At 44.5% G+C, this 11995-nt stretch overlaps 1 protein-coding gene across 1 annotated transcript; it reads right to left on the minus strand.

Moving 5' to 3' along the window:
- Positions 1 to 6714: 6714 nt before the first annotated feature.
- Positions 6715 to 8313, minus strand: LOC137562231 (E3 ubiquitin-protein ligase TRIM39-like). Its single transcript, XM_068273564.1, has one exon. It carries the CDS (start codon positions 8311 to 8313, stop codon positions 6715 to 6717), a length of 1599 nt encoding a protein of 532 aa, XP_068129665.1.
- Between the last annotated feature and the right edge of the window lie 3682 nt (positions 8314 to 11995).

The raw sequence follows: 11995 nt of genomic DNA on the forward strand, positions 1-11995 counted from the left end.
AATGCCATGTTGAGACAACGAATGGGTTCAGAGTGGGCAATCATTGCCTTTATATTACATTTTATGCTATCCTTTTCTATTCAATGTAGTAGTGGGTTTGGAAGAGGCACACCTTGCCGCAGAAAAGTTGGGTGCATAGCAGAGCGGGGACAAGGTCTTTCAGCACCCAAGGCTGAGACACCAAAGTGCGCCCCTCCATCCCTCCCACCCCTGCTGTCACACACTGATTGCAATTAGACTAAGAGGCGCCCCAGGCCCCCCCCAACACCTAACTCTCTAGTTCTGGCATGAAGTCAGTGCTATGTATCCACTTTTCTTATTTCTCTCTGCTTCAAACACAGTAGGGGAATGATAGCTGAGTGAGTAGTGCGCCCCCTCCTACACTGCGCCCTGAGGCTGGAGCCTCTTTCGCCTCTGCCTTAGCCCGGCCCTGGTGCATAGCCAGGATGCCAATGCCACATCAATGTCATATATAAAGTTCAGGATAGGCTAACACACCAAAAGTATTTCCAGGAATATTTATTACTTAATGCATGTGTCAACACAGAATTTGACAATTGTTTCGGGGCCACGGGGGGTCCCCTTCATCAGAAAGTGCAGACATACTTTACTATTGAAGTCTTGGATTAATTTTACAAAAGGTGTTCCTATTATTTTCCACAGGTCAGTCTGAGTATATATATATATATATATATATATATATATATATAGAATTCACCTGTAAAGGCACAATACCCAAGACCTTATGGATGAAAATCTACTGGGAGGATAGCGCCACAGGTTGTGAAAGAGTACCATTAGTACTATACGTACAATTAATTATCTTATGAGTTTATTCAGTTCAGGTTTCCTTAAAGAGACTCTGTAATAAAAAAAAAAAACACAAAAACCCTCTTGGGGATGATTACCTAGGGAGGGGGAAGCCTCTGGAACCTAATGAGGCTTTCCCCATCCTCCTAAACCTTAGGAATCTGGCGCTGGCTCACCTAAAACCACAGCAGACAAATAGCGCCTGCAATATTTACCTTCCCCAGCTCCAGTGGAGACGCAATAGCGGCTGTCCACTCTGGCAGAAATAGCTGAGCCCGATCTGGTCCGCTGTAATGCGCAGCGGAGAGGCTAATTTTAAAGCACAGTGTGTTAACAATTTGTTTGGCTGAAACAATATGTCTGCATGAAAAGCAGGAGGTAGATACACTGCAAATTTATTGCAAGATTTGTATCAGCTGTAACAAAGAAATGTTTTTCTTTAAAGCCGCATCTACACGAGTAGATGCGGCCGCGATGCTCCTTATCAATCGAGCCGCTGATGCGGCTCGATTGATAAGATCCGACAGGACGGATCTCCGCACCGCCGATTCCCTGCTCGCTCCTCGCGAGGGGACAATGGCAGGGAATCGTGCGGGAGATAAGCGGCGCCGGCGGGGACGAGCGGGCACGAGCGGGGAATCGAATGCAGCGCACGCGCGGCGAGCAGGGACGCGGCGGGCACGCGGAAGAGGCGATCTGGCGGCTAATCGAGCCGCCGGATCGATGCAATATGGCATGGTGTATGTGGGGCTTCAAGCACATGTGTCGAACTCCAGGCCTGGAGGGCCAGATCCATGCCAGTGTTTAGGATGCACTGAGAATGAGAGGAATGTGTTCTACCTGATGGACCACACCTTTCCTGACTCAGACCCATTGAGCTGTGTCAAAAATGTGTGAGGACCTCGGCCCTCGTAGGACCGGTTTGACATACCTGCTTTAAAGGTTATTCTGCTGTTGCTTATCTTGTAGAGCAGAGAGGAAGTTCCGAGTTCAAGTCCACTTTAAAGGAGAACAGAAAAAAAGACCTTAAGATCTGGTCCAGTATTTGTCACCTACAGCTTGTCTTTAGTGTAATGTGTAATTGCAGCCTACAAAAGGACATTGTGCACTTGCAGTGTCTGCTGGCTTTCAGTTGTTCACTTGTAGAAACACAATCTTCAGAAGATCATCAATAAATTAGTTAAGGCTCTTAACCAGGGTTACTGAAAGATTCGAGGTCAACACGTAGATATTAAAGTGGAGCTCAAGTTACCAACAAACTAGCACTACCACTACATACACTGATTCCATTCAGTGTCAAAACATAAAAGTTCTTTTTTTTTTTTTTTCTTATCAGGTTTTTTCTTCAGGAGGGACACTGAGACAAAAACAGCTTGTGAAAAGAGAGTGGAAGGGAAGGAAAATATATGCTTATGATAAATGGTTTGCACAGCATGTATTTGCATTCATAGATAATGTGCATAAGGTGCAGCGTGTTGCAGTTTCATGCTGAACTTGTTCAAATTCATTATTTTCCTCATGGAGCAACACTGTCCTACCCAAGTACAGGATCTTCTAAAAAAATTAGCATATTGTGATAAAGTTCATTATTTTCTGTAATGTACTGATAAACATTAGACTTTCATATATTTTATATTCAAATACACACAACTGAAGTAGTTCAAGCCTTTTATTGTTTTAATATTGATGATTTTGGCGTACAGCTCATGAAAACCCAAATTTCCTATCTAAAAAAATTAGCATATTTCATCCGACCAATAAAAGAAAAGTGTTTTTAAAACAAAAAAAGTCAACCTTCAAATAATTATGTTCAGTTATGCACTCAATACTTGGTCGGGAATCCTTTTGCAGAAATGACTGCTTCAATGCGGCATGGCATGGAGGCAATCAGCCTGTGGCACTGCTCAGGTGTTATGGAGGCCCAGGATGCTTCGATAGCGGCCTTAAGCTCATCCAGAGTGTTGGGTCTTGCGTATCTCAACTTTCTCTTCACAATATCCCACAGATTCTCTATGGGGTTCAGGTCAGGAGAGTTGGCAGGCCAATTGAGCACAGTAATACCATAGTCAGTAAACCATTTACCAGTGGTTTTGGCACTGTGAGCAGGTGCCAGGTCGTGCTGAAAAATGAAATCTTTATCTCCATAAAGCTTTTCAGCAGATGGAAGCATGAAGTGCTCCAAAATCTCCTGATAGCTAGCTGCATTGACCCTGCCCTTGATAAAACACAGTGGACCAACACCAGCAGCTGACATGGCACCCCAGACCATCACTGACTGTGGGTACTTGACACTGGACTTCAGGCATTTTGACATTTCCCTCTCCCCAATCTTCCTCCAGACTCTAGCACCTTGAATTACGAATGACATGTAAAAGTTGCTTTAATCCGAAAAAAGTACTTTGGACCACTGAGCAACAGTCCAGTGCTGCTTCTCTGTAGCCCAGGTCAGGTGCTTCTGCCGCTGTTTCTGGTTCAAAAGTGGGTTCATGCTTCCATCTGCTGTAAAGCTTTATGGAGATGAAGATTTCATTTTTCAGCACGACCTGGCACCTGCTCACAGTGCCAAAACCACTGGTAAATGGTTTACTGACCATGGTATTACTGTGCTCAATTGGCCTGCCAACTCTCCTGACCTGAACCCCATAGAGAATCTGTGGGATATTGTGAAGAGAAAGTTGAGAGACGCAAGATCCAACACTCTGGATGAGCTGGAGGCCGCTATCGAAGCATCCTGGGACTCCATAACACCTGAGCAGTGCCACAGGCTGATTGCCTCCATGCCACGCCGCATTAAAGCAGTCATTTCTGCAAAAGGATTCCCGACCAAGTATTGAGTGCATAACTGAACATAATTATTTGAAGGTTGACTTTTTTTGTTTTAAAAACACTTTTCTTTTATAGGTCGGATGAAATATGCTAATTTTTTGAGATAGAAAATTTGGGTTTTCATGAGCTGTACGCCAAAATCATCAATATTAAAACAATAAAAGGCTTGAACTACTTCAGTTGTGTGTATTTGAATCTAAAATATATGAAAGTCTAATGTTTATCAGTACATTACAGAAAATAATGAACTTTATCACAATATGCTAATTTTTTGAGAAGATCCTGTATAGTGAAAACAAGACAGAAAAAAGAGAAAGGAAAGAAACCCACATGATTTAGACTTTTTGTCAATATTCACATTTTACAGAATTATACACTGGAGTCCTCTTCTTGGATATGTGACATTACATATATAGGTGTTTGTTTGTGTTTTTTTAACTTTTTTAACACACATATAGGTGTTTGTGTTTTTTTTACTTTTTTAACGCACATATAGGTGTTTGTTTGTGTTTTTTTTTTACTTTTTTAACAATACTTTCTAAAGATCCCATCAGACTGGAAAGAGGCAAATGGGACTATTTAAATAAAATGTGAGCTGTTTGATTGGGTTCTGCTCTGGTTGGGCCACAGAAGGATATTAGAAGTTGTCCATAAACCACTCCTGTTATACGGTAATGCCTGGCTTTAGAAGTAGAGCTATCCACATCATACTTATATAAAACAAGATTTATTCAGATCATTACACACACAACATGAAGGCACAGGTATGTATGCTGATGTGTGTAATGGATCTTCAGCTGACAGCCAGTCACAGATGTCAGTCTTTCTTAGCGTTCTGAACCATTCAGCACTGAACCTGCGGACAGGGTCAGGGGCCGTTCAATTAACTTGCCCTTCACATCGCGTTCCCCATGACTCCATGCCTACGCCTTCCAAAGTCGAAAATATCGGAGTCACGTGAAATGCGCCGAGCAGCGCAAATAAGAAAACTGCCCCTTCCCCAGTCTGCAGCTTCAGTGCTGAATGGTGCTGTTTGGATAAATTCAAAATGATGTGTCGAATGTGAACACCAACACTAGTCTTTAGTATGGAAGTAAATAGTTTCAGACTGACAGGAAGAAGGGGAGTGATTTAGCAGGTATTTGGAGGTCACTGAGGAGGACTATAAATTGATGCAGCAAGAATTTTCCTCTGTTCCATTTTTAGTATTTTTTTTTTTTATTCTTTACTATAGGTATATGCCAATTAACAGATATAGGAAGCAATATCAAGTACAATATACGTATCCAATAACATAGCACCAAAGACAAGAAAATATAAATTTGACACTACAATAATATCAAGGAAAAGCTTAAAGCGTTATTTAAAGGCAGCTTTAAAAAAACACAATTTGTACTTACCTGGGGCTTCCTCCAGCCCACCGTAGGCCGCGCGGTCCCCCGGCGTCCTCCTGGCTGTTCACCCAGTCCTGCTGGTGGCTCCATTAATTGGTGACTTCCGCCTGAAGTTGCCAGTACGAGTTCCTGCTGTGCACATTGCGTGTCATCACGCTGGTCGCTACTCTTCATCACTGCGGCTGGCATAAAAGTCCTATGCATGTGTGGTTCAGAGTTCGAGAACCACGCATGTGCAGAACTCTCATGCTGGCCGGTGTGAGGACGCGTATAGTGTGCAGCAGGGACCCGTACTGGTGACTTCAGGTGGAAGTCACCAATTAACAGAGCCGCCAGTGGGACCGGGAGAGGAGCCAAGAGGATGCAAGGGGACCTCGTGACCTACGGTGGGCAGGAGGAAGCACAAATTGTGTTTTTTTTAAAGCTGCGCAGTATGGGCCTGATTCACAAAGCGGTGCTAACAGTTAGCACGCTGGTGAAAAGCCCTTTATCATGCCTAAACTCAGTTTAGGCATGATAAGTTTAGGTGTGATAAGTTTAGGCATGATAAGTTTAGGTGTGTTAAGTTTAGGCATGATAAGTTTAAGCACCAACTGTGTTAGCACCGCAGTGCACAGCTGATCAAAAGTTTTGTGCTAGCAAAGTCTGGTGCTCTTCGCATAGAGTTTAATGGCGCTGCTTTGCGTGCGGGACTTTGCACGCTATCTACACTTATTTAAACTTAGCATGCCTAAACTTATCACACCTAAACTTATCACACCTAAACTTATAACACCTAAACTGGCTTTTCACCAGCGTGGTGCAATGGTTATCACGCCTAAAGTCTCTAACTGGGTTAGCACCGCTTTGTGAATCGAGTCCTATGCCTTTAAGACCCCCCCCCCTAAAAAAGCAGTTCAACTTACCTGGGGCTTCTTGCAGCCCCCTGGAGTCATCCTGTGACTGCGCCATCTGTCCGCTTCGATCTAGCAAGCAGCAGCGACCCCCTCAAAGATGGCTGTTTGTGGCCAGTTGGAGGCTATTGCGAATACACAACCCCGAGCTGCACGCACCCCAATCATGCTCCAGTTTCTCGCATGTTGCTGGCAATGGGAGCGTGATCAGGGTGTACATGGCTGTCCAACTTTGCGGGGGTTGCCGCTGCTTGCTGGATGGACATTAAAGGATGACGCGGGCACAGAATGACTCCAGGGAGCTGCAAGAAGCCCCAGGTAAGTTAAACTGCTTTTTATTTTTTTTTACTTAAGATTTCCTTTAAGAAGTCTGCATTGTGTGTCTGATTATCAAAGCTTAGCAAAGAAGCCTATGTTTCAGACTCACATAGGGTCTCTGAATATCAGGTAGATTCTAGAAACATCACAAAATATACAGTAGTAATCAAAGGGGGAAAGGGGTCTTATAATATACAAATACAATTTTTATAATGTGACAGTAACTGAGGATTTCGGGAGGTATATGTTCCGGACAGTTTTTAACCAGGGATTGTCCACAGGGTCGTAACTACAAATCACAGGGCCACCCAATGTTCACACCCCTTTCCCCATCCCCCCATGGCAACCCATCTGCCAGGGGTCATACAACACCTAATCTGCAAGATGGACCCCTGTATTACAGGGAGGATAAGTAGTCGCATTCCCCCGACAATCACAGACTGCTAGTAAGCATTAGCTGAATAATAAGTCGATCACAGTTCTCTCCCTGTGATGTCACCAGTGGGCAGATCTCTCGCATCCCCCTGATTCGCACCAGAAATCTTTATACAACCTCCCCATACACATAGCACAGCATGGAGGGGCTCAGTGAAGGTGGCAGTGAAGGTGTGGAGATGTCTGATTGGGTCACCAAGAGTATAAAAGGAGATCTGCCCAGCCTCATAATCCAGATCAATCCTGACTCTATCAATTGGGATCTTGCCAGATAACCGGATCTGTTTCCTGTCATGTTTCATATAATAATGATAGAAAGTATAGTGCAGACACCAGGACTTGTTATTCCATCCTACCAGTGACTGATCTCCTCTCCTATCTATACTGGGATAACATATTCCAACTATCCATCTATCTGATCCCCCAACATCTACTTCCCAGTAATGTTGCCCTGAGGAGAAACTCTGACTGCTTAACACCTGATAATACTGAAATCTTTCTGGTGCTTCTGGGCGTTCCTGTAACATATCTGACCATGTTGCGATTTTACCATCATCTGATATATGTAGTTTATTACCAGCTGTGTTTATATCCAGTACTATGTCTTCAAGCTGTATATAGATCCTTCTAGTTACCCCAGACATGATATTAGATAGCCCTGTATGTAATGCGTGTGAGATGCCAGATACATCCAGGTCCTCTCCATCATGAAGCTGTTTATCATGTCTCTCTCTGTCCTTTATGTCACACAAGTCACCCGTGTCTGATTCCTGTAAGACAGTCAGTGGATCAGTCATGTTACACAGATCATCAAAGTGACGCATCTTCCTGGATAGTTCCTTTTTCTTCATCTCCAGCTGCCTGATGACATCATCGTAGCATTGTACCTGTCTGATGATGTCACTCATGATTCTCTTCTCCAGGTCTTCAAGCTGTCTCCTGAGGTCTCTAAAGAGGACAGTGACTCTCTCTGTTTCATCATTTGCTTTTTCTTGTGCTTTTCTCCTGCATTCCTCCAGACTCTGGACTCTTTTGTCAACCTCCTCTGTTTCTGCCATCAGTTTCTGCAGATCATTTCTCAGTTTTTTCTTCTTCTTTTCGGAGGCCTCATCCAGTGACGTCATCTTATGTCCTACATGTTCCCCAATCACATAGCAGGACACACAGACACAGGTAGCATCCTCAGTGCAGTAATACTCCAAGATCTTCTTATGCACGGAGCATTTCCTCTTACCCAGATCAGTGGTGGCAGGTAGTAAAGTGTGTCCCACTGATCTGTCATGTTTCCTCAGGTGATGATCACACAAGGAGGTCTCACACTGCAGACAGGATTTAGTAGCCAGAACAGAAAAGTCACAGTAGTTACAGAAGATCCCGTTCTGCTCGTGTTCTGTCTCTGTAGAATGAAAAGCCTCGCAGATATTATGTAAAGTTGTGTTCCTTTCCAGCTCAGGCCTCTTCCTGTATATCCGCTGACATTCAGGACATTTAAATTCCCATAGATGCACCTGGTGGTCCCAGGCTTGTGTGATGCAGTCCCAGCAGAAGTTGTGACCACATGGCAAGGTCACAGGGTCTCTATAGATCTCCATACAGATGGAGCAGTGGAGCTCAGAAGTCACATCAGCAAACGCCATAGTCACATCTAAAATTAAGGTACCAGTATTTCCTGATCACATACAAGTTAGGTGCAGCTTGATAAACAGGTTTCAGTGATTAACATTGACACTGAGCGAAAAGCACTTAGAGACACATACAATGGGACTGATTCACAAAGCTTTTCCCTCGAGCTATCTCAACTTGCTTACTTTTTAACTCAACCGTATGGGGGTAAACAAGGTTAAAAATAGCATAACGTGTTATACAAGCAACACTCACGCTTTGTGTACAATGTGAGTTTATGTAAACTGCATTATTTGTGAAATGCCCAGCAAATTATATGTACCGTTTTTGAATGTGAACTTTATGAAACTGTAGTGAATACACCCCAATATCTCACAAGTGGGTACACCTCTCACATTTTTACTAATATTTTATTATATCAGGGGTCAACACTGAATATATGACACTTTGGATTTATTAAAGATAACACGCTCAAGCAGCGCTGGTTAAACCAGTGAGTGCACGCTACACATGGTCCTGGCAGCGTAGCGTGCGCTATCAACTAGTTGCTGCACAGCTTGCAGTATATCTACGCCCTGCAGGACTTCATCTGAAGTCCCACGGACGTAGATAGTCATCTCATAGGGTGCGCTACCAATATAGTTCTCACTTAGATCAATATACAAGTTCTTTATATGTCTCATCCTCCTGGTCCTCAACAGAAACGTTGCCCGGTCCACTATCAGGTATATTCACCACTGCCAGACGCAACTCATCTAGGACCTCAAAAAACAGAAGAAAGATTAGAGAAAACGATCATAGTACAGTCTGCTATACTCTTCCAGAGGGGACCTCCACCTTATGGGGGCCCAGTGATGAATCACACAGTTACGGTGTCACCTCCTTTCATATATTCATTTCCTCAAAAAAGGAAATAAGACATCATAGTGCAGACAAATCTCACACAGAGCTAGGGCTGCCACAATGTACCACACGTTTCCCTGCTCACAGAAAGCTGCCCCTGATGAATCAAATGACAAAACGCGTTGGGCGGAGCTAAGGGCAGGAAGTGACCGGCAGCAGTTGGAGTAGACGTCCTCTGGTCTTTTAACATTGTTAAGCGCTTTTTACTACATGTTTGTGAGTACAATTCTCATTTTTATTCTATAAAACCGCTGGTTTTACACTATTAGAAATCTTTTTACCTCAGATATATCCCAGCTTGTCATTGGTTGTGAAATAACAAGAAGCCTGGAGTGTTTGGGTGTCATAACACACGTATAAGTGAGGACAGCTGTCTGTGAGGGTGGGCAGCAACCCAAAAGGGTGAGCAGGGAAAAGTGTGTGGTACATTGTGGAAGCCCTAGCTCTGTGAGAGATTTGTCTGCACTATGATGTCTTATTTCCTTTTTTTGAGGAAATGAATATATGAAAGGAAGGTGTTTGGAAGCAAGCCCTGTATTTATACTCAAATGAAGTTGCTGTTTGTGAGGTGGGGCAGCCTTGCAGCCAGGTGAGCGTGCCAATTGTTGGATACTGCACGTGGTGGTTAGAGATGGGCCGAACGGTTCGCCGACGAACGGTTCCAGGCGAACTTCGGGTGGTTCGCCTTCGCCGGCGAACTTTCCCGGAAGTTCGATTCACCCCATAATGCTCTGTGAGGGTCAACTTTGACCCTCTGCATCATAGTCAGCATGCGCATTGTAGCCAATCCGGCTATACTAAGCCCTGGAGCCCCACCCCCCCCTTATATAAGGCAGGCTCCGGCGGCCATTAGCCTCACTCGTGTGCCTGCTAGAGACAGACTAGGGACAGCTGCTGCAGACTTGTTCTCCTAGGGACAGATTAGGCAGGCGCTTGCCTTCTTAGCTTGCTCCTAGCTGAATCTTATTGCTATAATAGCGCCCCAGAACAGCTCTTTTCAGAGATCATCCTGCTCGTGTGGTCAATTTTTTTTTCTGTGTTTGAAACTGACACTTGTGTTGTTTAGACAGCATTGCTAATTCATACTGTGTGTCCCACTGCCAGCAGCAGCAGCAGCAGAACATTCAGTGACTACCTGTGTGTGTGACACACTTGTGTTGCTTAGACAGCATTGCTAATTCATAATGTGTGTTGAGTGAACTCAGCTGACTGGATCTAACTACCTGTTGTGTTCAGTGAACTCACCGCACTGCATATATAACTACCTTTGTGTTGAGTGAACTCATCTGACTGCATCTAACTACCTGTTGTGTTCAGTGAACTCACCTCACTGCATATATAACTACCTTTGGGTTGAGTGAACTCACCTCACTGCATATAGCTAACTTTTGTGTTCAGTGAACTCACCTCACTGCATATATAACTACCTTTGGGTTGAGTGAACTCACCTCACTGCATATAGCTACCTTTTGTGTTCAGTGAACTCACCTCACTGCATATATAACTACCTTTTGGGTTGAGTGAACTCACCTCACTGCATATCTATCTTTTCTGTTGAGTGAACTCACCTCACTGCATATAACTACCTTTGTGTTGAGTGAACTCAGCTGACTGGATCTAACTACCTGTTGTGTTCAGTGAACTCACCTCACTGCATATATAACTACCTTTGGGTTGAGTGAACTCACCTCACTGCACATAGCTACCTTTTGTGTTCAGTGAACTCACCTCACTGCATATATAACTACCTTTGTGTTGAGTGAACTCAGCTGACTGCATATCTACCTTTTCTGTTGAGTGAACTCACCTCACTGCATTTATAACTACCTTTGGGTTGAGTGAACTCACCTCACTGCACATAGCTACCTTTTGTGTTCAGTGAACTCACCTCACTGCATATATAACTACCTTTGGGTTGAGTGAACTCACCTCACTGCATATCTACCTTTTCTGTTGAGTGAACTCACCTCACTGCATCTAACTACCTGTTGTGTTCAGTGAACTCACCTCACTGCATATATAACTACCTTTGGGTTGAGTGAACTCACCTCACTGCATATCTACCTTTTCTGTTGAGTGAACTCACCTCACTGCATATACCTAGCTTCCCCCCGAGATGGACAAACCAGGTAGAGGAAGAGGTAGAGGCAGACCCAGAGGAAGACCACCTGGCACTGGCAGGTCTGTGCGAGGCGGTGTTGCTGTGATTTCGTGCGGACCTGGCCCAAAGTACAGTGCTCAGAAGAAGGCACGTGCCATCACGTCCCAAAATTGTGAGGACGTGCTTGAGTATTTAACACAGAACACCTCATCTCCCGCAGCCACCAGCGCTACAACAAGCACCACATCCGCTGCATTTGACACTTCGCAGGAGTTATTTGGCGGTGGTGAAATCACTGATTCACAGCCACTACTGCAACAACAAGAAGAAGGCGCAGGTACACCACCTCATACGTCTGAGTTAGGTGGCGATAGTATGGATGTAACGTGTGAGGAGGGGCATGATGAACCACCTGAAGTTGGTGCAGTTGTGGAGTTGTCTGAGGAAAGCGAAGCTGGGCAGGAGGATTATGATGATGATTATACGGATGTCACGTATGTTCCCAATAGAGGAGATGACCAGGGGGACAGTTCAGAGGGGGAGCCAGAGAGGAGTAGGAGGAGACGACTCGATGATAGAAGCAGAGGGAGCTCGTCCTCAGAAACAGCTGGGGGCAGTGTCCGGCGCCATGTATCGCCAGCTATGGCCAGCTAGCCAACATGCCCTTCAAGGTCAGCTGTTGATGCCACCAT

The sequence above is a fragment of the Hyperolius riggenbachi genome, chromosome 3, assembly GCF_040937935.1.
Source record: "Hyperolius riggenbachi isolate aHypRig1 chromosome 3, aHypRig1.pri, whole genome shotgun sequence".
In the NCBI taxonomy this organism is placed as follows: domain Eukaryota; kingdom Metazoa; phylum Chordata; class Amphibia; order Anura; family Hyperoliidae; genus Hyperolius; species Hyperolius riggenbachi.

Bases quoted from the DNA above. Each gene is read 5' to 3' on its own strand.
- LOC137562231 (XM_068273564.1), bottom strand. From the start codon at position 8,313: ATGGCGTTTGCTGATGTGACTTCTGAGCTCCACTGCTCCATCTGTATG.